Consider the following 27,883-nt stretch of genomic DNA (forward strand, 5'->3'; position numbering starts at 1 on the left):
CCTTGCCATATTAATGCTGTGCATTTCAGAAAAACGTGCTTATTCTGAGGGCACCAGAAATGCTGGGCAACATCTAGCAAAGCGTGTATCACCTGAGCGATTCGTAGGTGACAGAGAGCACAATAACACGATCCGCAGGCTGAAGCAACCAGAATGAAAGCCATCCAGGAGCAGTACACAGTTACTGAGACTGTTGGTTCATCAGGAGTCTGTAGCAATATATGACTTGAAACCATACAGCAAAGGACAGATTTGCATACTGCAGAGGTACAGGACAAGACCAATGCGTCAAGATGAACAAGGGCACAAGCAAAGTGTGTGCTGGAAACAGCAGATGAGATGCACAACTCTAACAGACTTCTTTCCAGCTTTTACAGTGAAAGGACTCAAGATTTTTCTAGGTTCCAAACAATACAAGTTGAAAAAAAGATAAAACACTCAAAAATCATATGAACCTATGTGTGCCACGTGTATATACATGTGCATGTATTACATCATAACAGTGCCAGATACTAAAAGCAGAAAACAAAAGAAAAAAAACAAACAAAAAAACCCACAACAACCCAAAAGAGAAATAAAACTACAGTTCCACAAATCATATGTGGTCATTCTAAGGCAAGCTTTCAAGTAGAAATAATGAATTTAAATAGGCATCCTCAAATAAGTAGGAAAGAACACAAGCTTAGAGAATTCTATCCTGCCTGAGCTCCTAAAGCAGCTGCAAACTCTGCCTTGGTTACAAACACATCCTCACAACTTTACCATCACTGCTGCATCATATCTACTATATTGAATGAGAACATATGAAGTAGGTATCTAAAGAGATTAGAAACCTTTCTCATCTGGATGCATGAGGTCATCTCTTCCTTGCTGTTAATGAACATGTAACAAAGCTACTCGTAGGTTATTCATGTGACAATTCCAAGACCAGAGTTTAAACATGGTTAGTTTTTAACCGTGATAGTTCTGGTTACACAGAATAGTACAAACCTAGCTCTACTTCATTCCCTGTGGTCTTGCAGCCAATGAACACAAAAAAGCACTGGGTGGACCAAAGAGAAGACACAGCAGAATTCCTTTCCCTGCTTTTTTGGTTGGTCAAATTTCCCTTTTCTCTTCTTCCACCTCCTCTTCATGGTGAGCCCAAGCAAACTCCGTTATACCAGATGATTCTCAGCCAAATTACTCCATCTAGAAAATCACCCCATAAAACTCCAGGGCATAGTTCAGGTCATAAGACACCTACAGACCCTGCCATGCCCAGGCATGGTTCAGGTTTCCTTCTCGGGGACACCGCTGGGGTAGCACGCAGCAGAACAATGGCATGTACCCCCAGGAGGTGCCTGAACCCTGCATCCCCACCTACTGCCCTTGGAGGTTGTGCCCAACCAGAACTGCAAACAGACCAAAACATTAGGCGAAGAAAAGACAATGTACACATCACCGGGAACTGCAGAGAACACCTTTCAGGTTATAGTTAGCTTAATTATACAGGAAAGGAAACAATACAGAAAGCCATGCACTTCTAAGAAGGCCAAGTAATTCTACAGCTAGTTTCTTCACAAGGGAAATGGAAAAAAGAGTTAATTAAACCTGTTATCTGTGGTCTGAAATATTAACCTGACGGCCGTGTTTATCTTTTCTGAAACAGCTTTAATGATGTTATTTGTGCCTTTACATTTTTCCTCATTGCTTTGCTCACTGTCCTCTGATGCTACTAGTATTATTGCACTTTCAGTATTAGTAATAAAACAATTACCGAGTCTCTCTGCTGTTTAATGGGTTTGAAACCTCAGGACTTGAAAATAATTAAGTTGAATATTTTTGCTTGCAATGAAGTTTGAGATTTGATGAAAAAAGAAAAAAAATTAACAGATCCATAAATATTAAAGTCAAGTGGGACTAGTGAATAACTAAGTCTGACTTCCAGCATACCACAACAACCATGTCATTTCATCCAGTTTTACCCATATCATATTTACCCTTAACTTGTGCAGATAAGTCTGTTGTTAGAAAAATAGATTCAAGATCTTGAAAATGATAATACAGGCTGCTGGTGCAGGACATTACAACTGCAGAGCACACTTGAGTGGGATTGTTCCCTTCCAGCCCCACAAGTCACTGAAGCCAACCAACCCTACCTCTCAACATATCCACTGTCTAAGCATGGGAATTTAATCTCAAAATATATTTCTCACAAAAAGCTAAGAGAAACTTAAAAAAGAAAGGGAAAGTGATGACAGAATATGAGCTAGGATTCAATGCAGGTGACTGGCACTTCTACCACTTGCTATCCATAAAAAAGAGAAGTTATTGATTATTTCAGAACTCTGAGGACAATTGCAACAACATCCCATTATTCCTCTTTTTTTTTTTTTATGCCTGAATCATTTAAATTTTTCTTCAGCATATTGTTCCTAGATACCATAATGGGGAAAAAGGAAAACTACTAAGTTTAACATTAATCAAAAATTTATCGGTGCCGTAGCTCTAAAGGTAAATGTGACCATTAATTCTCTTTTTGCACTTTTTCACAAAGGGAGAGAATAAAGTTGTCTGGAGCCAAATGCCTATGTACTGTTATGGATTCCAAAAACAAAAAGACAGCTTTTATGCAATAGGAGAGAGAGAGACCAGGAGAGACAAATATTCCTGCACAGCACCGTGGAAGGATTTACTGACAGGGCAAACTCAGTTCCCTCAGCCAGCCTCTGCATTCCTTGCTGCAGCCTGAAAAAGGCATTTGCAGCATCGCTGATGATGAAAATGAACCCTGCTAAGGAAAAAAGGCAGAGGTGGGCTGGCAAATGAAGGAAAGAAATGAGGAGAGAGAGAAAAGAAAGGGAAAAAAATATAAATAAATAAATAAATAAATAAGCTATTTGCTCCCCTCCTCTACTTTCAGCATTTCCCACATTTGTAATGGATCTAGGGAATATTCAGTAAAGAAGTAAGGATTAAAATAGAAATGAATACAAAAGAAAAAGAAAATAAATGCAAATGGAATGAAATGAAGTGGCAAATAGAATATACAGGTGTTGTTACAGATGTCATCTCCCCTAAACAGAGTTGTCCAATTGTCCATGCTGTGGGCGGGAACTAAAATAAAAATCTTGAAACCCAAATCTTCCTACAGGATGTCTGCACCTTCAGCTTGCAACCCTTGTGCCATGAAAGCAGGTGTAATGCCTGCTGGAGACAGGGGGAGTAAGGGAGCAGATACCATAGCAAGAGAGGGTTCTCTCTGTCATGTTTATCATATGTTACAAAATCAATTCAACATCATTCATGGTCTTGTCAATCACTGTTCTGAGGCACTGCAGGACAAATGGATTTTTTCTGTGGCAATGCGATAGAGAACATGAATTTTGAACCTTACAGTGGACAGTTCGATATCCATAAAGTTGTCTTGTCAAGTCGCAGAATCCACACTGCCTTTTAGTCTCCTAGTGCTGGTGCATGAGGGTGGGCAACCAAAAGCAACAGAAACAGGGCATTTTGTGATGTGCAAAAGGAAAAACCTAGCAACAACCACTAAAATAAAAAATACATGGTGCTAACACCTCCTTAAAATACCCAAACTGGAGAAACCTGTAGTCTACTGAAGAAAAGAGAAAATGAAGGGAAGAAGTGTGGATGTTAGCGTATCACTAGTGTGAAAACTGAAGGCTGTAGAACTAGGTGGGGACTTGAGTTTCAACTGCTGGGACTCAGAGCCATGCTAAATTGTGCCAACCTCTTTTCCCTGAACACTTGGGATATGTGAGATCCAAGCCTTCTACATTAGTTAACTGGCTGGGGATGGGAAGCTGATATTTCTGAGCAAGGAAAAATAAAAGTCCATAGAAAAACAACTAAATACCTATGATTTCATCTATCATCAGTCTATAGTTAACTAACAGCATTGTTTGTACCTTCAGATCTGTACTCACAGTAACTAATATCCCATTCATATACCACTAATTGATATGTTTTGACAGGCATAAAATTGTTCCTCTGCCAGAACTTAGGAAACAATTTATTTTATTTTCTGAGGTGAAAATATAAATATAACAAGGCACTGCAGAAATATCCCAGTCCTCCTCTAGTAAATAGGACAATTAGTGGTATGAATGCTCAGCCCTCATTCAGAAACCTCTTTCTGTGAGTAATAAAACTGCTTGGAGGGTAGGGCCTAAACGAGTTTACCTACTTCTAAGTTATCAGTAACTGTTAAGACACCGTGTGTCTGAATTGTTTCTCCAGGACGACTTCTGTGGCTATTTTTTTGAGAAGGAATGGGGAGCTGGTTGCTGTTTTACAGACTCACAAGCTATTTTATAAAATGCAGACACCATCTTATTTTACAACTCTTAATCAACATAGATTTTTTTTGATGAGTAGAAGCATGAAAACAGTTAATGAAGAATCTCAGTAAAAACCCTTTTTATTAACCTGTGATCACAGCTAGAAAAAACGCACGGTACCTTTCTGGCAGGTAGAAGCTCATTTAAAATCCTTAAATGAATTTTCCCTTCTCCTTCTCAGTCAAAAACAGATCCTTCCAGGACAACAGCTCTAAACTGGGAGGCATGAATTTTGTCTTAGTCAGGAGGAAGCTTGAAAGCATACGTCATATCTTACCACAGACCAATGCTGACTGAGCTTGTGAGACCCCGGTGAGACGCGTGCCCATGGCCTGTGTTAAGCCCTGGCACTCATGGCATCACGGGCACATTGACACTTTGGTGCTATGCACAGACACAGGATGGGATGGGTGCAGGAGGGAAGGGAAGTGCAAACCAACCCATTGACAGATTGCAGGTGATGTGCACCAGAAAGAGGGTGGGAGAGGTGAGGACACAAAGTTTAACGTCCCGTGCTCTGGAATGCGGACCGATGTCCTGCAAGTGGGATCTCAGCCTTGTGCAATCAGTGCTGTCTAATTGCATTTTGTCTAAATACAGGGCTTTCGCCACCCAACCCTCACCTCTGATCATCCTTACAGTTCAGCTCTGAAAACTGCCAGCTCTTGTCTAGGCCTCTGCGAATACAAATAATTAAATGTCTGCAATAAGCCAGGCAGCTGACTCCAGGGTTTTAAAGGTCAATAATTTCTTTTTAAAAATCAATATATTTGTAACTAGCTAGGTAAAAGCTTCCAGCCCTGAAAACATGCTTAAATGGACAATCCAATGGGGCATTTTTCCAAGCTGCATGAATTTTAACAACGCTCACACTTGTCAGTTTTCCAATTGTCAGAAGGCCTTTTATAAGGGATGGAGGATTCTGAAGATTAATTCTGCTCCTTTCTAAGAAGTCACCATTTCATCATCCCCTATTCACAGCTTATCACATACAATGGATACTATTCAGCAGTGACGACTCAGGTACATTAAAACAGGACAAGTGTGTAGGCTATAGCTGAACAATGGCATCTCACTGTGTCAAGGGGAGCAGGCATGGCGCTGTGCGTAGCTGCCCTGAATGGAGCATTTTCTTTTAGCTCGTTCTGTTCTCCAGCTGTTGCTGCTGGAATCATTGATGGTTCTTGTTTGTCTTTTTTTTTTTTTTTTTTTTTTTTAAAAAAAGAGGGATTGTCTGTGATCTGAGGAAAAGGGCTGAATTTAACATCGCCCCATTTGCATAAATGTTTGTGCAATTTATAAGGATGTGAGTAAAATAACCTGCCTTTCCTAGAAACCATTTGGTTAGTTAGCTACGATGTATTTAATTTAATATTTATTGACTTGAACTGTTACATCATAATGACAGCTACTCAAGCGGGCCTGTATTCTAGAATTCAAAACAAGCATGATTGGGAAATGCATTTGATTCAAAGGAATTCAGATTATTTGATCTCCCTTTGTGCTTCTCACTGTGACTACAAGCAGCAATAAACCATGATAATCACTGCCTGAACAAAAAGATACAAAACCTCAAGGAAAGGTTATGGCAGGGGATATCTTTCATGCAAGCAAGAAGAGCCTACAAGAAAATAGCTCTACATGTTGCCTGTCATGAAGGTATTCTCAGACACCAAGGCAAGTCTTGGCTATTCCCTTGCAAAAGGGGCTCGCAGAAGATAGACTAGGGAGTCACACAGGCCCCACAGGAACCCAGCTTCCTAAAATTAGGTCAACAATGACATAAAATTAGATTCAATGTTCTGCTGACCAAACAAAAAAGGGGAGGAGTGATTTTTAATCAAGAATTCTTCAGGGTAATGTTATAGCTTGCTAGAAGTCACCGAGTATGGGTCACAAACTTTCACACTGGTTAGCTCCTTTCTCTTGCCAACATCTGCTAGCACTCATTTGAAGCCCAAGCACAAATGAGAACTTTTAAATTAACTATGTTGCTTAAAGTCAAAGCATGCAGTATTATTGAGACAAATGATTACACTCTATCCTTAAAGGGCATTCAGCGTAAGAGTTATCTACTGAAATTAATTTCTCAATTAAATTGCCAGATGAAATCAGTCATGTTTGAAAGAACAAAAAAAGGAAAAAAAAAAACACAACCACACACACAAAACTACAAAACCCAAACCCCAAACCAAAATCTACTTCAATTCTAATCACTCAAAGTAAACATTCAAAACATGTCAGTGAAGTGGAGGTTGTATTTATATAAAGTATGATGTAGCATCCTTGGAACACACTAAACAATGATCTTGAACAAAAATTTCCTAAAATCAATTCTAGCCATCCACTGTCTTACCACACAGTACCTCTGAGGCTTGGGAACCGAATGTCAGGGAGAAGGAAATGTTGCTCTCTAGTAATGAATGAACTGACTTTGACTTAGAGAATCCTCTAAGTAGAAGGACTGGACTAATGAGAAAGGAGAGCCCACAACAAACAACACTTAGTACTGCCTACTTAGTAGTTCAAGACTGTTTCAAAATATTGCATTATAAACTTGTTTAAACAATAGCAAGTATCATTTTGATTTGGGGTAGACTGTATACCTATCCACCCCAGCATCACTCAGGTCGCATCCACTGCGATTCCTGTTTGGAGGGTTAGGCGTACACAGACTGACCAAGAGAGGTCCTGCTGGCCTCACCAGCCCATACAGCAATTCAGAAGGACGTTCAGAGAAGCATCCAGTGCACACCCAATGCAGAAAAGCCCTTTTGGGGATTGCAGCAATGTGCAAGGATGCTGGAAGCTGCCAAGAATGATATAAGGCAGGTTTTGACAACTCTTTGACAGAATTTCTTTGTGTACCTGGGGAATAGGCCAATTAGCGCAATGGCGGATTTTGTTGTTTTGCAGACATAGTTACTCCAGAAGCTCAGCATAAAATCATCCAGCCCGAACCTACCGCAGACCCAGACAAGAAATTTGTCCCACTCCTTCAGCATCACATTCTATAGCAGAAAGCTCTATCCAGTATTGAAGTCTATAAATTATCTTCCCCAGGCCCTCCAGTATTGGCACAGGTTCATGGTTAAATAAATGAGAGCTTGGGAGATTAACTCCTGGGCTACTAGCCGGGAGCAAGCTGGGACAGAAATTTTTAATACTAGTATGAAGACTGTTTACCCAGAGCTGTAAATTGCAAGGAGTACCGCTCCGTCATTCTGCAGCGCTTGTACAGCACACCAGAAGGTTTATGAACACCAGTGTGGGAAGCACTAATGAGATACCTAACAACAGTGCTTTGAAGAGGACTGGCTTTTTGGAGCTAGAGAAACACGTATCTTCTTTTCATAATGATCACTGACCAGGAGCTTTGTTCCCAGTGAAGCTTCTCCTGGGGTGCTGAGTTATGGAGGAATTCATCATGCTCTGCCATCCATAGCATTTGAGGTTTCACCATACAACTTACAATCCAAAGAGATAATCATGTTACTTTCCTTAGGGTTCTCCATGGGTGGTACAGCGGGCACTTGCAATGCTGATGCTGCTGCATCCAAAATCACTTTTAAGCTATCACAACAAACTTCTTGCGCAGGCTTATAGCCTGCTGCGCTCCAAATAGCATCTGTGAAACCAGAAACAAGCATTTACTTACAGAGGGGACGTAACTGATTCATACAAACAAGCAGCACTCCCAGGAATAGCATCATCATATGTATGTGCATTTATTGCACATGTGGCAGTCTTAATGAGTAATGAATTGCTAATATGCATGCTGTTTTGTGACAAACTGCTGTAAAGCATATTGTTCTCGTATGTACTGGGGTTCTGAAGTGCCAGTTGTGCTTATTTTCCAAAAGTTCTTGGATGAAGAGCTTGCCAATCTGCATGCGGTATTTTGTGGCTGATTAATTTTATAGATTGTGCTAGGTAAGAACTCTCTGACTTGCTGAATTCAATATCAGTTTTAATCAACTCTAGTTGCTTGCTAATTTGGAGACGCAGGGTGCCACTTTATTGGTTTCTGTAGATTGCTTGCTCTCCCTATATATAAATAGTTCAGAAAATCCTTTTGGCATACCTATTCCTTTCCAGATGAGTGGACCAACACGATTTTTTCATCATAAATTTCATGGTTTCATACAAAAAGTAATTTAAAAATACTGCAGCTAATTGATATACATTAAAAAAAACACAACCAAACAGAAAAAAAACCAGCTAACATAGCAAATGGAAAAACAAAAATCAAACTGAAATATGAAATATAATACAAAATTCAAGCATGACAAAAAGCCAGAATACTACTTGCAATATAGACCACTGACCGGGTCCTGGAGAGCCACAAACAATTCCATCCCACAAGCAGTCAGCAAATACTGAAAAAGATGTGTGAACCCATGCCTAACCCTACAATGAACTGTGGAACTGAACAAGGATTAGTAGGAGGTTCTGTTTCAGTATCATGCTCAACATGTAATACTCTGTGGGGTCCTGGGTCTGCTCCCTTTCTGTAATCTCCAATCTTCTGTAATCTCATTGTGCAATTTGACAACAGCAGCTTCTGCGCCCCTGTTCACAGTATGCTAACAGTAGCTACATGGATCCAGTGAATCTCTGAATATCATTCTCCACAGGATGATTTCCTTTGGCCACCTGATGCTGCATCTTTGTGGCCAGGCTCATTTGAAGGTGTCTATTCTTAAAATCATACAAAATAACTGTACAGGAAAAGAGTTCTTTTATCCCTGTTTTCAGAGTCAAAAAATTATTCTCTGCACATTGTCTACACAAGTCCACAGATTCTCAGGATTTTACCCTTTTGCATTTGTAAGTTTGTAAAAAAAAAAAAAAAAAAATGAAACAAAACAAGATAATAACTGAATACTGCAAGTTGTTTTTTGTTTGTTTTGTTTTTAAAGGTTTGCTACTTTTTTTTTTGTGGATGTGTCAAAGACATAAAGTTAGGTTCTCTGAGTTTTGGGTGTGGGTGGTTTTTTTTTGTTTGTTTTTTTGGTTTTTTTTTGGTTCTTTTTGTGAGTTAGGCTGCCTGCTGAGGACACGCAGCCTGGAGCTCGTGAAGTAGAAGAAAGCAGTTGCAATCCAGGACAATGAATATTTTTTGCAAACCTGGAGAATACACAGCACATAAACAAAGGGCTTATTTTTATGGCTTAGGCTGCTTTGCCAACTGGCTTAACTAACCAGCTGCATGACAAATTTGTCAGAATCACCTTCTGGCAAATCATAGTGGGCGGAAGGTCCAGAAGGAGTACTGACAAGCACTGATAAGCTGTGAAGTCAGTGGTGTTTGACAGACAGACACACAGCAAACGACTTCATCTACTATGTAGAGAACCACAAGAGAAGGAAGGAAGGAAGGAGGGAAGGAAGGAAGGAGGGAAAAATAACACACTTTTTAGTGATTTTTCTTTAACACTGGATATTCAGTAGCAGCCTTGCAATAAAACTGAAAAACTTAGAAAATCCTACCAACAGCAGTGGACTTACTATTTTGTTGATAAGCTCTGTAGAAATAAACAGGGAAAAGTCCTTGTGCTCATTAAAACTGACAGATATAGCTCATTAACGAGACTATGCCACCTTCCACAAAGTTACAATTTCCTGAATTCTAGGACTTTCCTTAAACAACACTATATGAACCGTGAATACTTTACGGATCATGACAATGCTTTAGAAACAGTAGCTGATCTTCCTTGACAACTCTCATGAAACGTGCGGCTCTGTGATTGAATTTAGTTTAAAAAAAAAAGTCCAAGTGATTGAACATTAATTAGCCTATTTCATATTGTCATACACAGATGTATATTTCAGATAATTGAGGATAGGGAATTTTGTGAGGAAGGGTGCTGAGGCAAAGCACAAGTACCATGTTGCGTGCACCAGGAAGGCCCTCTGCCAGTGCCCCTCAGCAACCTCCCCCTGACGGCCAGCAGAGGCGGCCGGCACACATTTGCCTGAGGATCTGATCACTCTGTTTTTATTTTAAGGAAACACTGGGGGCCTACAGGAAGCTTTAAGATGACACAGTGGCCAATATATTTTTTAAAGAAGCTAGTCCAGCCATAGGGGTGGCACGGAGAGACCCACGCATGCAGAAACGCGAGCTACAGGCCATGAGACTGGCACTAGGCCCCTCAGCCATGTGCGCAGTGATGGCAGCGAAGGGCCGCAGGCCTGAGAGGCTTGGCTGTAGACCTGGGCATGAGGGGCCGTACTGCCTTGCCTGTAGTTTTCTCTGAAAGCACAGCTAACGAGATCAAGTCATCAGGCTAATGTGTATTTGTTGGCTTTATGCAAGCGCTGGTAACGCGTGCGCTGGCTGTGATAAGCCAATTAGAGGCTTCTGAGGCCTGACGCCGTCTGTCAAAGAAACGGCTGGCGGTCCAGCAGGTAGGAGTCTGTCAGCCCCTGAGTGGGTTTCACATGGTACCCCCTGCTCCTCGCAGTTATCCTTCCCAGTACCAGAACGGGGAAGAAAACGAAGAGAAAAGCCTTAAGCATTGTGAGAAGAGACAGGAGAGACAAAGAGGGTGTTTGCATATGCGTAAAGTTGGTCCTTGCGCCTCCTCACTTGCCGCACTTCCCACTTCACCTCCAGGAGACGGAGGTTTCCAGTTGCTGTAGCAACTGTATTAACAAATATCAGCATGGACCTGGCACAAACGATGTGATTGTCAGCAGCTAGGGGGTAGTTAACAGGTTTTTATTAACCTATTTTTTTTTTCCTCTACAATACATGCTTTCTGCTAACTTACTAGCTAACATAAATCCATCACTTTTCTTTCCTTACTGCATGCTTCTCATTTTATAACACCAAAGGTTTTTATTTAAGAGAGTACACCTATATCAGAAGCTTCTAAATAGGATATACCTTATCTTTCATGTCTGAGAAAGGTGTCACACAACTGCAGCATTCTTTAAAAGGCACAGACTAATTTGCATTAAATGCTTCTCTCAGCAAGCTAACTGGGGGACTATAAATACAGCTCTTCTGTCTTCAGGATTACTTAGCATTTTTGCTCTGAAGGGAAAAAAAGGGCAAAAAATCTTCTGAGACAGATGGAAAGGGGGAGAGAATGTTCTGTACATTATCCAGAAATTAATGACGAATCCGTTGGTTCCTTTTAAACGTAAAATTTATAAAAACTGAATTACAGCAACTTCAACACTTGAACATTTCTCCGGCATGGTTTTCAAGGTTCATACGCATTTTTTGAATACATTACTGATACTCCACAGGATTAAATATTAACTTTGGCAGACTTTCTTTCTAGAGAGAACAAAATTTAATTTTAGCTGAACTATAATAGTAATAGCGTTTTGCACTTCTGTACTCCCTTCCATCTTCATGCTTCTTTCAAAGCACTTCAAATACGTCAAAGCTATTAACTTGAAATATGATCACATCTTAAGGATAAAGAAACTAAGATCCCACCCTCAAAGGGACAGGAAAAGTCAGGGGCATGATAAACCACAGATCACGGTTAACACCAAGAGCTGATTAACTATTCTCTATGCCTAAACATTTGCTCATCTTTCTATCAGCAAAATAAGACAGATGAAGTTTCCCAAATAATGTCATATAATAAGTAAAGAATTTATGGATCTGTTCAAACACAATCACAATGTATGTGTACAAACATAAAGAAAAAAATCAACTTTGCCAGTTGAAGGCTTATTTTGTAGTCACAGCGAATTTCCTTAGCCAAAGCAATGGCTTTCATCCTGCACTAAATTTGCTTTCTACTTCACATAGGTGTTACACTAACTCCAGAACTGGCTTTCTTCCAAACTCTTAACTAGTACCATGTCAAAAACTGTTCAGCAGAAGTGCACTCTCATGGCAGCTGGCAGCCAGAATTTCAGATACCTACATTACACATTTTCACTCCACTGGCCATTCCTACCTGAGGAGGATGCTAATATCCTGAGATAAAATTGTGTAGAAGATTCTTATAGAAGGTAGTTAAAAGAAGCCCTTTAACTTCTGTTTTTCCTTGTTCTGTATCAAACAGATGTGCTTTCTACATAGCTGTAACAGACTACTATTACCTGGAAAGACAGTGAGGTACTACTATTTCTACTTGCAATTTACTTTTACCTCTGCAATGAATCCTGTTTCCATTGGACATCTTTCATCCATATCTGGTTGTCTTGATAATGAAGCCATAGATACCCTTGCCTGCAGCTAGTTAAGCCCACAATTCTCTCTCTCCTTTTTTTTTTTTTTTTTTTTTTTTTTTTTACTAACACTGAAAACCAGGTTGAAACAGGTGCTGCTAGGAAGACTAAGTGCTTTCTCTTTCCCTCCCCTATTAGCTTCCCAAGTAGAGGGTTAGAAAGATTATCTTTAACATGTAACAACTGTAGCAGCAAATATTCACTGCAAACAGAAAATGTGACACAGGTGCAATTTTCCCTTTTTCTTTGCAAGCCATATCACCTAGCTGGGATAAGCAGCTGCTTATTTCAAGTACCTTTAAAGGAGACTGAGCTCTTTATACCTTCCGTATGTCTGTGGCAGGTAGCACCTTGGAGAGCCTGAACCAGCCAGTCAGGCTCTGCACTGATTTCCACAGGGAATTCCCTCCCAATATCTCTAATTATGCCTAAAGCATCTATAGAACAGCTCAGTTTCAAAAATAGCTCACAAGATTTATATAACAGAGAGGATTCACTTTACCTACCCCAGGCAGACCGCATGGCAGTCTGACAGCTCTCAGCACTACCACACTCCACATTTTAAGGAATGCTGTGCAGGAAGAAATACATCCACCTAACACTTCAGGGAGAATTTACATAGATGAGCTACAACCGCATAGGTTGGGGTGATATTCATACTCTAGGGTTAAAAACTCTCAGGGCTGTAAAAGCTATCAAAGGGATCTTAAATGTCCATCAGCTTATGCAGTATTGATTTTACAACTCATTATATATAGTAGATTTCCCAGACTGACATTCTTCACCAACATTACTAAAAGATTGTGATTTTTTTTTCTTCAAGAAAATTGTCACTTTTGATAAGACATTTCCTTGGAAAAGAGTGAGTCTGTCCCGTCCCCCCCCCCCCCCTTCTGGTCAAGAACGAATGTTCCCATTTAAAACAGAAGGGTCATCACGATATTTAGCAGTAGGCAAGTCCCTATCTCAACCCTCTAGGAACTATTTTGGAATCTGTATTTCCTGTTTTTGGAAAGTCCTCTGTATAACATGACAAGTGAGAGAGGTCTACTACCAGTGCCCATCTGTTGAGTGGCTTAGGTTTAACGGTGCTTTCTGAGTTCCCGAGAGTTCTCCCAGATGCCGAGAAGTGCTGAGATAATGCTGCAGGTAGTATGACCGAAGGGTTTTTCCTTCTATTTAAAAAAATTATAAGGAAAATGTCTGAAATAACAGCTTACAGTGGCAGGGAAGGCAGACACAGTCAACACCTGCACGAAAAAAATCTTTCTGCAGCTGACTATTTGTCTATACTTGACCAGTCACGTGCAGAAGAGCTGCTGCCAGAGTTGCAAGCAAGACCTAAATAATCAGATTCCCAAGTTCAAGCACAGGTTGTCACACATTGACTAACATAGCTCCTTTGTCAGTAGAAAAGGAAGCCAGGCAAAACCACAAGAGGACCAAGAGTGTGGTCTGACAGAAAGTTACTCTTTAGAATTATTGTGCTCTGCCAGTACCACACAATGTAATGCTATGCAGAGATACCCAAACAAGCAAAAACATGCCAGCTAGCAAAGTAACAGACCTGCTTTAATGTAGTCCTCCATCCAGGCTCATTAATCCTTTTGAGAACCACCTTGCCACAATGGCAAAGCAAGTGCAGGCAGCTCTGCATGACATGGCATTATGTCCCAAAGATTTGGAGCAGAAGGCAGTTTTAGCAGATTCCAGGTTAAAAAAAAAAAAAAAAAAAAAAACTGACTCTTGTGACTAATTACTACTTGCCTGACCACTGCATTAAATCACACTCTGTACAAGAAGTCACTTAACATAATCTTTTTTTTTTTTTTTTATTGAGAAATACTGTTTTGGTAATTAAGTGCACGTGTGGCATCTCTGAGGAATTTTTGTTGTGCTTGAGAAAGGTGCCAGACTAATACAGGCGTGGAAATTGAACCACTCCATTAAAGCAGAGACAAGTACAGCATGGGCAGTAGCAGTGCAAGCTGCCTCCACAGCTTTCACAGCCAAATTACTTTAATCACAGCCACGAGAGGACAGATTTAAGCATGGGGTAGTACTGTACATCCACAGCCAGGCAAAATTTGGCCTTCCTGAATGACTCCCAGAGAGTGCCAGCTGCATGGCATGGACAGCTGCCCACACATCAGACCCACCAGACTTTTGAACACAAAGAGCCAAACAGCTGTCAGAGCAATAAACTTTTGTCATATTAACCAGATAAAAAAAGAAAAAAAAAAAAGATTCTTCACGCCACTACTAATCTCATGAGCCACCCTTTTGTTTCATTGTTTTAACAGACACTCCTGTTAACAGATATCCTGGCCTTCAGTATCGTAGTTTCTTGATTTCAGTTGTAATTCATGTGCAGATAGCAGCAAGTTATTGAATCATGCATAGGCTGAATCTTTAGTGCTATTGGTTGCTCATGGGAAAGACATTATTCATTAGAATATTAGTACTGTCTGATTTATACTATTCTTAATTTCTACACTAAAAAAAAAAAAAAGGAAATCACCAATGTTGTACGACTTCTTGCTGTGTTAAGAAGATACAAGACCCTTTAAACCAGACAAAAATGATATGATGAGAGAAAAATAAATAAATAAATAGCTTCCTTATCATATTACGTATTTTTTTTTTTTCCTTCTCATGAGAGGTGTTCCTAGAAGAGTTCCTTTCAGAGGTTTTTTTTTTTTTTTTTTTTTTTAAATATGGATTTTAAGACCCTTGCTGGACGCCATGAAAGATTCCAGTAATTTGGAAAGATTCGGAAGTGGAATTTGGCATGAGAGGCGGCTACACCGTCTCACTAGTTTCAGAGTCTCTCTCACAGCCAGAACTCTGTTGCGAGTTACCCCCTGCAAAATATTCTGATACTCATCAGAAGAAGTATCCTGAAAATGGGAAAAAATGCTATAGGAACAACACGGAATGGCTGCAGTATTTGAATTATGATCTGAAGAGCTAGGTTCAGTTTCCAGTTGCGTGACCTTGGGCAGAACACTTCTATGACCATTTCCCTCATTTATGTGGAAATGTGGCAAAACATGAATGTTATGCTCTTTTTATGCACTAATGCTCTTCTTATCTAGAGTGTCTTTGCCCTACTATTAAACTAAGTTCATCACGGGCTTAGTGTAGGTTTATCAGGCAGCACAGAAGTAAATAATACTAACTGCCCAGTTAAAACTATGCTTGGGAAGAACGCAAATGTTTTTCTGCCTTTAAGCTAAGATCAGGCATCACTGCACAGCTGTAAGCACAACCAGCTCAAGTCACTGATCAGAAACAGAAGGATACACTCGTTCTCATTCAGGTCAATTTGGATGACAATGCAGGTAGACCATCAGTCTACAACTAATATATTATTGCAACACCTTAGTGCAGGCACCAGTGTTTTTCTGTTTGTTTGTTGGCTGTTGTTTTGTATTGCTTTCAAATTACCAGTTAATTCAAAACAATTAAAAAAAGGAGGAGTAAGGCAGTAAAAATGAGTCTTTTTAACACTCATCCTTACCTAAAGGGACAGTAGTAAAGTAATTTGTATGACATGACATCAGAGAGATGTAACAGCTATAATCTAGGGGAAGGCCAGAATAGCCCCATCTGTTGCTTTTTATATCTGGAAGAGAACAAACAATCTTAAGACAAGGAATATACCTAAGAAGTTTATCAAGATGAAGCCAGCTTCTTTAAAGTAGGTTTTGGAGGGAGAATGGAAGACAAGGGGTATAAATTGGGGAAAAATAAAAGTTTTAGAGCATGTATAAATAAATTTTTTCATCACAAAGAGAGACATATGGCACTGGTTGCCCAGAGACATTTTGCCATCTCCATCCTTGGAGATTTTCAAGACCATATCAGATAAAGCCCTCAACAACCTGGTCTGACCTCACATCTGACCTTGCTTTGAGCAGGAGATTGGGCCAGAGACCTTCTGAAGTCCCTTCCAACCTGATTTATCTGATAATTCTGTAACAGACACTGCCAAAAATAACCCAGATGTTTAAAGGAAAACATTTCATGCACAGGAAAGACCAATGAATAATGGAGCCAAAGAGAAGAAAAACAAAGCAAAAGAGAGAGTAGGGCTTTATATGTAACTGTTTCAGATGCTTATGGAAACATATTAACTTTGCTTTTGCAATCTACAGAGGTTTCTGCATGCAGAAGAAATACCACCATATTTGTGAAGAAAATTATAGTGACAATATTTCTCATCAAAATTCTCATAGTACAATAACCTCCTTACAAAGTACAGTGTTTATGATGAATATATTATCATTTTTATAGACCTTTTATAGACCAAGACCATTTTTACTTCTTCCTCGAGAGAACATTTATTTATAGGAAAAATTGTCAAGTTTCAAGACTAAACTAGATGAATGACAGAAATCTTCTCTCCATATCAGCAAAAAGAGAAACTAGGAAAATTCTGTCCTTCTCACCCAGAAATTTACTAGTTATTCTACAGCTCTGCAATATTCACCAGTCTTGTGGGTAAAAGGCAAGTTGCACATTGCTGTCCTGTGATTCATCCTGAATGCAAAAATACCCTTTTTGTATGACATGTGGTGTTAATCACCATCTTCCTCTCACTTGATGTCAGAGTTGGCAATTTTCTAGCATCTTTGCTGGGTGGCCATGTGTATATCATCTCTGATTTTTTCATTACATCCAACAGTGGGCAGCAATTGCAACTAAACTAAAATCTCTAAGAGATGTTTTGGACGTATTCAGCATGTCTCATTTTTAGGCAGTATTAGATATTACAGAGATTAAACTACTCTCACTCCCAGTGGATATAAACAATTTTTTTTTTCTTTAAACATTTTTTCTTTCCTCAACTCATGTTGCTGTAACCCTCTCAGTTATTTATAGGTGGGGAAAGCCAAGTACATTTTTCTACCCCCGCCAATAAACTGATTGTTCTTTGGCTCAAGCTGTTCAATATATTCCAGATTAGAGCAGGCAAGTTATTTGTCCTCAGCAATTTGGCAGTGTTGTGCTATGTTAAACAGATGCTGTGTTTTACACCCCATCCGTAACTACTTATCACTGGTGGACGTAAAGATCTTTGTACATTAGCTCTTCTTTGTTCCCAGAGAGCAAGATGCACATTATTATATCTCATTCTTTCCTCCATGTTCATACTGTGTGTTAATTGTATTAGAAAACTTGGTTTAGCTCAGTTTGCAGCACTAGGATTTGCATGTGGTTCTTGGTGTAGGTCCTTCTGAACCTTTAAGGTTTCACGGGCAATTGCACAAGTAAATTCCGTTAACGCTAAGTTTCAGTTCTCAACAAGATGCAAAGTCAGTGAGAGCTGTGAAAACTGCAAACAAGTAACAGGAATATGTCACATACTTTGAAGGAAATTCTCACCATTACAACAGTGTTTAGTTCATGGAAAACTGTCTGTGAAATGAATAATTCTACATTTCCACACGTAATCCTGCAACTAATAAATATCATCCTTACTGTAGCAGCAAGGGGCAATGCCAAATCTACCATTATGTCATAAATATTCTTCTACAATAAAAGCCAAATTCTAGAAGCGTATGTTGTTAGATTTTATGCATATGCCACTCCTTTACTCATTCTTCAATTATGCAACTTCTCAACCACCTAGCTCACTGTACTCTTTACATCATCATACATTTTAGCCAATTCATACGGTTCTTTCAGAATAAATAAGAGATAAAATAAATAAGATACCCTAGCGTGGAACATACCAGCCTAAAAAGTGATAATTATTCCTCAAGTACAGGACAGCACAGACCCATTCAAGATGTCCATAAATGCTAATCCCTGCCTACCCCAGTAAAACATCTAGCAGTACACACAATATGTTCATTATCAGCGTTAGGTTAAAATCACAGTTAATACAGAGTTATTTCCTATAGACAAGCTTACATAGGAAATTTAGAGTGTAGATATTGTTGAAAATGAATGAACAGAGCTAAAAGATAATATGAAGGAGGCTGGGGAGTATGGCAAGAAAAACATGACACTGAGAAAATGTCAAAACAGACAGAACAAATAGTCAAAATATGAGCATTATTTGAATAGAATTTAAAAAATTGCACTCTTGAACTTATTAGAAGATTCACTAATTCCTAATGAAATAGCTCTATTGAAATAAGTATGATTCAGCAGAGAACCTTTTTCAAATCTGTAGCAATTATTTCTTACAGTAGGATCCCTAGCAATATATCCTCTGATCTTAGCAACAAAAGAATCAAAAGAAAAGAGTAATCGCAGAAAAACCTGGATTCTTCCATGCTTTCGCACTAAATTTACTCAGCAAAACAAAACAGAGATGGTCCATCTATGGAGGAAAGAATAATTTAGGTAGAAAGATTTATTTATAGTATCTGATGAAAATCCATGATCATGAGAAAAAAAATCCTTGGTCTGGAAATGTAAGTGCATGCCATAGGATTGAGATAAAAGTTACAGTAGGAACTTAGATGATGATCAAGCAGGTACAGAAGTGATGATGAATGAAACAATTTTTTAACAAACAAGTAACTAGTCACTTCAGCATTTAATAACACATTTAATGATATAAAATGATTGCTAGCAGTATTTTTTTTTGTTTCAGACTGAAGTATAATTTGTGCGTTGGGGCTACTGTATCCCAAGAAACTGCTGTGTGTGTGTGTGCATGTGCAGGAGGGAGAGCAATTGCTTCAGTAGATGGCACAGAAGATACACACAGCACTGATGTTGTCTGCACGTATGTTAACAGGCACTTTGCAGGAGGAAAGGAGGCCAAACGGGCAGGGCAGAACGCAAAAATACTGGCATGGACATAACATTGGACCACTTATTTTATGTGCAAATGAGCATATCTACTCTGACAACAGCTTTCTAAGTGTCAAGTTAGGGAGGAAAAACTATATATATTATCCAAACCCATTTTTTAGAACTAGCTTCTTGCCTTTATATACATTGCAAGTTATACATTACAATATGAAATATGCACACTAGTGTAACTCCACTCAAGCTAGCAAAACAAAAATAACCCAAGAACTCATTTCCAGAAAATGAGCCTTTAACTGGAGACTTTCAGTGTGACATGAGCTCTCTCCTCATGTGATGGATAAGGCTACACGACTTGTGGCTGGAAGATAGCAGGTCAGCTGCATGCCACGTAGGACATAAAAATCAGTAATGCCCCGTCATTTCCCTTTTGTATTCACATTCAATCCAGAAGCATAATCACCAGCATATAAAATACTTTAAAAAATGAACTTTTCTATGAAATGTTCATTCACTAGAGACGAATTCTGACAAAAACGATACTTGTTTTCTGAACACATAACCCTATTGTCCAATAGGCATGTTGAGAAAAATTTTCTCACAACAAAAGTTTCTGGTACACAACATTTCTACAATGCACAGGGGTGCAAAGCAATCACATTCTCCTCCCCTTATCCTTCCCAAATTTATAAGCTCCATGGCAAAGAAAAAACAATATAAATATGAGTGACTGAACTGCAGAAGGTTGCAAAGTCAAAATCAGGGTTAGAAATCTGTTCCCAATTTCAACTATTCACATTTGATCATAGCAATTTAATGTAAACCACTACTTTGCTTTTTTAAAGTGCCAATCATGTGGGTGGCAATACCTTAGTTATTTCCTGCTATTGCTTGAAAAATTTATAAATATGATCTGTGTACCAAGAATTGTTTTTCATTTGCTGCATAGAAATTTTCTCCCACTGGTGATAGATAAGCTCTGTATTTTTGCTTTGAAAAAGTAGGTAATATTTACTTGTTCTTTGTTTTCAATCATACAATGTATGTTCTAAAACTAGACACCGTCTTGAATTAATAATTAGAAGTAAGTGTAATGAAAAGATGCAAATTGAAGTACACGAAAATTACTGTTCAGAAGTATAAAATCTGCATCTACAAACACAACCTTTCAATTGATACCCTTTTTCATGAAAGCCTGGCAGAGCCACACACAGTTGTCTGATGAGTCCCATCTGTGCTCTCATCTCAAACAAGGAGCTGACGGGTAGCATTATCATACAGGGTAATTTGCTTTCACATGCATTACTTGCACTTCGAAACCAAACCCATCAAGGCATGTGGTTTCTCAGAGCACTGCCCACAGAACATGAACTGTCTCATGAACCAGGTGAAGAACCTATTGGCATATTCCTCTGCAGTCAGCAAGCAAAGCCTATTGAATTAATCAATAAGAGCAATTTAATTTCTCCTAAGAACACTCCATTTTCAAATAGTTTTATTACTCACCTAATACTGGGAATAGTACTTGACAAATAAGCAAAGTAATAAAGACTTACTGCTTTAAGAATATATATATATATATTTTTTTTTCTATCGGCTGTTTTGGGTAATTGTGACAACCTTAGACATTATCTAACTAACTCTATTTGCAAATCATTAAAATAGTTCATAGTTTTTTTTTTTTTTTTTTTTTTCTCCCCAAAGTGAAGTTACTTAAAAAATAGGAAAAACAGCTTAAGGATCCAATCCAGCTTGCTTTGACATTCCACCTATCACTGTCCTTGTGGACAGCTGGAAAGAGGTATGGCATCATTAAAGAAATCCACCCAGAGAGCATTAAAGGGAAAAATTACATTCAAGTATCATCACACATAACTGCACCATACAGAAGCTTTCCACTTGCAACATTTTGGGATAAATATACATCACTATTATCTTAACCCTAAATTGTGGCCATCTTGTCAATGGCCCTGCGAGCAGCTATACATAACAGGTGGAACAAGCAATCACAAAGGACAAAAAAAAAAAAGAAGTACCTGGCTGACTTGAGAAAAGGTCTTGGAGAGCATACACACAGCCTATAATCTCTCTTTTTTATCTTTCCATTTAAAGATGGAGAAATATTGATTCCTCTGCTGGACTTTTGAGTAGTGATAGAACTGATCTGTAAAGCCTGGGAAACATCAGGGGTGTTGGCAGGGACTGTTTGTCATAGGCAATGCCTAATAATACAGGCAACATCTCTGTGCAGATATTAAACTGTCATTGGAAACAACAGAAGCTACAGACAGAGAGACACAAATAGTGCTTTGATAGAGAGGTGTTATACCCAGCTTTTCTCCAAATGTTCCAGTACTGACTATTAAAGAGTAATTTGATGCCAGGCCACCGCCAGATTTTCATTACTGCTATTTTAATGTCTTTGCATGGAAGCATGATCTCCTATTTGATAGTTGTCAAACGTGTTATGAAAATAAGTAAAAATCTTGCTCCTACATGTTGAGCTCTACATTTCAGTGTAGGCAATGTATTCCAACAAGATATGCTTGACAAGGAAATGTTTCTTTTGTCTTTCAGGTGCTTATTCGTATAACACTTTATGTACAAATGCAGATGCATTTTTCATGGAAAAATACATGGACCAGATACCTTTATGTATATATATAATATCATATATATATATATTAAAATACAAAACTGAAGGGTCCACAGCAGATTTTGTATGCCCAAAGCTTCACACCTGCAAATTTTCTTTCCCAAAATGATCCAGCATATGTTATTTACAATGTCAGAAGAGGTTACGTGAATCCAGGACTTTAAAGCTTGCAGTAGCACTTGAATATAGACACTATTGAATCCAACAAAGTGACTCATGCACCAAGATTCTAACAACGTGTGATACCCCAAAAATCCAGCCTACAAGAGATTTATATTTTTATGCAGTTCCCTAATGTATCTGCTTTATTGCCTGCAACTATACCAAGCTGCGCTTTCATCCTATCACACTTTCCACACAAGCAGGATAAAATTGCCTCGTCACTGAGAAGGAAGCATAAAACTGATTCCCATATTCAAGGAAATTGTAGTTTCAGTAGATAATGCATCAATAATATGTTGTCTCCTGGTTATCAAAGTCCCATAACACTTTCACAAGTGGAAGTCAAGAGCCTGAGATCAGACAGTGTCCTGGTAAGACTGTAATTTGCTTACCTCTTTTCTTTCCTCTTACCCGGTTTTGTCTAAATCAGATACTTCCCCCAGGTAGAGCACATTTGTTTTTAAACTGGCCTTGATCACTCTTTCCTGCCAATTGCTTCCTAACCTTTGTCAAGCCCTGTAATTTCCCACCAGTGCTTACATCACCCAGTACTCCAGCAGGAACGCCAATATTAGGAATGCTGACCTACGAGCAACACCATATGGCTGCAGATATTCCCAAGTACCATGCTGTCTAACCCACCTCACTGTAAGCCCAGATATCATCGTAATTAAAAGCTGGATACAATCCAGAGGCTAGTCTACAGCACGCTCCCATCATTCTCCAGTATGCTGAGATACTCTAATTTTATTAATAGACAATTTTAGGAAAATAGATTTAACAAGAGTTAGGGCAACATACACAAATATAAGCCAGGGCATGCATTTATAGAGGGGAAGTAACTATGACTCTTTTCTTGCCTCCATACTGTTGGTTTAGTTAATATTTAGATGTTCTCTAACTAGCTATAGTACACCAGAATATTCTTGCAGGTGTATTTATTTTCAGTTATCTTTTACACACTGGATTCCAACTTTATTTCTGTAACACTGCCAATAAGAATTCTTAAAAAATATATAAGCAGAAGTATGAACATTTATGCAGAAAAAGCTTAATTGCACAAACATTAGTACTAAACAAACCTCAAACTGTCCACTATCAAAGCAACCTCATTTAAACATTTAAATGCACACTCAAAGGAAATACTTCTATAACATTTCTCCTGTAGCTTTGGGAACCTAGAATATGCATCATCCAGGCCTTTTAATCAAGAATCTTCATGATCATCAAATTAAATTACAAATACTAGAAAATGGAAGATTCCACACAGTAGCAAAAAAACAACTGTCAAAAGCACAGTATACTAGTCATTTATTTTTTTTCCCCAAAAGTCAAGGCATATTTTCTCTGCATGAAAATATTATCCCTATTGATTATCAGTACATCTCCTTGAAGATTAAAATTACTAAATGTTGTTTCTGCATTACAGAACACTTTTATCTTTAACAGTCTATGAATACCCTCAACAGATATCACCAAAAAGGAGCGCTTACAATGAGGGACATATCATCTCTCTCTTTGTAAAGACGTGGAACACACTGTCAACCTACAGAGAGCAACTGCATTTAACATATAATTAGCTAACTATGCACACCCTTCACTATACATTCAAGCTAGGCTTTTAATGCCATTCTAGGCTATGTGTTTGGACACAGGTACAACAAAGGACAAAGGACTATTATTGTTTTCAGTTTTACTGCTTATTTCACCTGTATTTATTGCATAAAGATTATAATGTAGGAAATCAGAAGCAAGACGAGTCTTCAGACAAAAGGATGAAGAAGATATCTTTAATAATGTAGAAAGGCTGTTTTGGGCAACCAACTATCTCTCTCTCTAATGAGAAAATGCCCCAGTGCTAGAAGTATGTTCATCCTAACTAGTAGCTTGATGAGCATAATTGTGTGCTATTAGGAAAAAGGACCGACTTAGTGTATATGTTGCTTGACCAGTCAAAGCACAGCTGAGAATGCAGCGTCCATAAAACGGCCTCGGAGATCTTGGAATGCTTCCTCATGAGACTGAGTACTTTCTGCTTCCAAGAAGAAATGATCTCTCTAAGAGTATTCCGAATATTTCCACACATGAAAATAATAATGCTGCAACCATCATACATCTATGCTTGACCAAAATATATAAATGGAGCCCCTAGGTCACAACAGCCAAATTATCACCTATGTTATCTCAGTGAGTGATTGGACTTGGATCCCTGTTATTGATTTCTATGGAAATAGGAAGCAACTCAAAAACAAAACACTATTTGTTCAAGGAAACGTAAGACAAGACGAAAAGGGGAAAAAAAAAAAAAAAAAGTGCTAAGGCATAAATGCAAATTTTTCTTCCAAGCTTTGGTAGGTCCACTTGTTCCAAGCACCTGCCCTAATTGGGAGCAGGTGAAATGGCTGTCCAGAAACCTTTGTCTTAAACTGATTTAATCAATGTGCATTCCTCTGACTTCACAGGCAGAGTTTCTTTCTTTTTGAGTTTTCTTTGTCTGTTATGGTAATTTGGAGCCTTTCCAGTCTGATTAGTTCATCAGTAAAGGTGCAGAAGACAAAAACACACTTTTAAAGAAAAGAATTGGCTGTTTATTCAGCACCTTAAGCTAAGTTAGCATCATCGCAACCTTCACAACCTTCAGGTAGGCCTCCTTTAGGAATGAATTAATGCTTTTTACTCATGTAGAAGAGATTATGAATAAAAATAAATAAATAACAACAACAACAACAAAAAACAGACATGCACTAGCACAAGTAATATTAAACAGAAATAAATATCGCATCCCCCACTATGGCACTAAGCTCCTTACGGAAACAGATATGTGCAATGATGACCATGAGTGTTGTATTAACACTTTTACAACACTTTGCAAATATCTCTTTAGAGTCATACACTGGCATCCTGGGGCTCCAGAGTCCCTGCCCCTGCCCCTTCCGTCGGTTACACTTTTTTAGTGACTCAGTGAAAGGGCAAACAACATAAGCATACAGGAGGTAACTGGGGTCACAATACAGGCTGCTCAGATACTGTGAAAAGAGAATCCAGATAATAATCTTGGACAGATTCATTTGCCTGGACAGAAAATAATATTCTCCCATAAAGATGGAAGGATTTATTAATGAGAATATTAACTAAATAGAAAAATAATTAATTTGCCTTTAAGCTAAAAGAGGAATTTAATCATTTATTGGAGGGCACAAGCCTGGCTAGAGTGAACAAAATGATAGAGTATCAACTTTGCAATTTTAGCACTGACATTTGGCTATGCTACGCACACAGCACAATCTAAAACAAGAATAAGAATAAGGAAAGCCCTTTCAGTGCTTTTCAGATCACAATGCACAGGTGCAGATGCAATCATGCTAGCATCATGGTTTGTGGCAAGACCATGACAGTAACCAAGACAACAGCACAACTGCATACCACAAATTCCTCTTATTAGAGCATATAGAACATGGTAGCCAGTCTATACTTTACTCCATATAAAGCCCAGTCATCTGTATTAGCATAAAATCTCATTAAGAGCAAAGCTTCTCTTCACTTTGCATTTATCATGCCTAGATTTAGTCAGCTGCTGCACCATCAGGGGTTCAAATCGGGAAGGAAATGAAGGAATCCCTAAACCATACAACAACACTCAGCAGAAACATATCTTAAATTCCCTATGGCAGATATCAGTACAAGGACGTGCCTCTACAAGTATATAGACTTACTGTCCATACCGGTCTGCTGCACTACACTGTAGTCACTTCAGTGCACTTCAGCATACGTGCTGTTCCCCTGTAGTTAGACCCAGACACATAGCCAAGTGCTCCTAGTATGCAGAGCGCCATTGCACTGGGAATGGGATGCCTTCTTTACAGGGAAGGAAGGAAAAACTTTTTCATATTAACCAGTCTTTAGCTCTAGCAACTCCGGCACATCGTGAATGCATTTCTGAACTTTGAAATAGGTTCCATTAAATTTCAACACACCTCTGCTCTTATTGCTTTATAGTCAGTTGAATGCTTATCTGTACAAAACCTTCTGAGTTATGTTCATCATTACTTTCAGGTTCATGGCTGCTCCAGCTTCCCTGACAGGATCAGAATGACCTCATTCTTCACATTCATTTGTTCTTCCCATAAATAAATTTCTCAGGTCACAAAAGTTCACTTCAAAGAGGTGTTTTCTTTTGCTAAGCACCATGACACGTCAGTCATCAGGATGTGTGATGGTCCTTAGTTGCCTACTTCATCATGGACTGTCTCAGCACACACCTTTCCTTTGCACTTACCCACAGGCTTAATCCAAACCTTAACGAAATCAAAGGGCTTAAGGGAGCCTTTTCCTTTTCCAGTGTCATTTAGATCAGCCCTATTTTCTAACCTGAAGTTCTTGATACAAAAAAATCCCATTCAACAAGACATGTGTCTGTCTGTTCAAGCCACCGGTCATTATCAAATGTAAACTAATTCTTCCCTTCTGAAAACATATGTACCATCTGGGGGGAACAGGAAAATAATTCCACTAGTTGTGTTTTGTTGTTTTTTTTTTTTTTCTTTAAGAATTACTGTTGCTATTATCTTTTATTTAATAAGCTCTTGAATCACCACGAGAAGCGTATTTCAGCAGAAAGGCTACAAAACTCACCCGCCTATGATTTATCACATGTGCACTAAGAAGCCATCATAAATTTGGGACCCTTTTCTTACTACAGGTTCCACATTTTATTCAGTCACTGTGACACCACAAACAGCAAGAACAAATATCAAAACTCTGTTTCTTAGATGAAACCGTTTCTGTTTACAGTGCCTAAATTTCTGTATCAATATCAAATTATTATTGTAGTACAGAAACTCACAAGTGCACTTAACATTTTTTCTTTTGCAAGACTCCATTTATTTTTATATGCTAGTAATATCTAAACTACTTAGTATTTTTTTACGTCTGTTTTTCAGAAGTTCCCAAGCTTCTCAAAAAAATGTCTGCATTATCCCAGTAGGGTTTGTTTGTTTGTCACCATTTTTGGTGACAAATGGTTGTCACCATTTTTGATGGTGAACAGAGGCAACAGTGAGGTTAACTAAGAGGCACAGAGCATCTTCTGGAGGAAATACAGGGTTGCCATTGTAACCACATGGCAGTACTTTTTTCCTCCTTTTATTTATAAACGAACTTTTAAACATAAAGATTAGGGCACAGAGCCTTGAGAATTTGCTGTTAGATTACTACACCTTTGAAGATTCTAATGGTGGACTTAGAAAGATGCCAGTCAGTAAAAAGCAATTACAGGAGTCGATTGGATACTGAATTAGAAATGGAGTTGATTTGTTATTTAACCAAGAAACCTGTTGCTTAGGTTTACATTTGTTTTCTCTTGTATTATTCTGCTGCAATTGCAATAAAATTTGAAGGCCCAACTGGCAGACAAAATATAATGAGTTTTCACACTCATATTGCCTGGTCTGGGAATTAAAAAAGGCCAAGTCTTTCTGAGCACAAGTGAGGTTTTCTAAGAAAATCACCCACAATTCTTTCTAAAAGAGAATTTGAATATCAAATACTCATTAGCTTTGAGTGGTGGGAACTATTTCGGAAAAGGTCAAATCCATATCCACTTTCAAATCCATTAAATGAAATACTTATAACTATACTTCAAAATAATTCTAAAATATTTGAACAAAGAATATCTGGCTGCTACTTGCAACTATTTAGCAAAATCTCCTGGGTTTAAATGTGCAATTTTGAACTTTTCCAC

The 27,883-nt window shown here is 38.6% G+C and overlaps 2 protein-coding genes across 28 annotated transcripts in view; one reads left to right on the forward strand and one right to left on the reverse strand.

Annotated features, from left to right (window-relative positions):
• Positions 1-27,883, reverse strand: part of CSGALNACT2 (chondroitin sulfate N-acetylgalactosaminyltransferase 2) — a 268,548-nt gene that overhangs the window by 71,169 nt on the left and 169,496 nt on the right. The window lies entirely within an intron of this gene.
• The window catches only part of LOC136791256 (uncharacterized), a 46,358-nt gene that overhangs the window by 5,455 nt on the left and 13,020 nt on the right, over positions 1-27,883 (forward strand). The window contains exon 3 of the mRNA XM_067000621.1: positions 1-27,883. This exon is cut by the window's right edge and continues 13,020 nt beyond it. Coding sequence (XP_066856722.1) covers positions 1-157 — 157 coding nt within the window. The 3' untranslated portion in view covers positions 158-27,883.

Source organism: Anser cygnoides, chromosome 7 (genome assembly GCF_040182565.1).
Source record: "Anser cygnoides isolate HZ-2024a breed goose chromosome 7, Taihu_goose_T2T_genome, whole genome shotgun sequence".
NCBI lineage: Eukaryota > Metazoa > Chordata > Aves > Anseriformes > Anatidae > Anser > Anser cygnoides.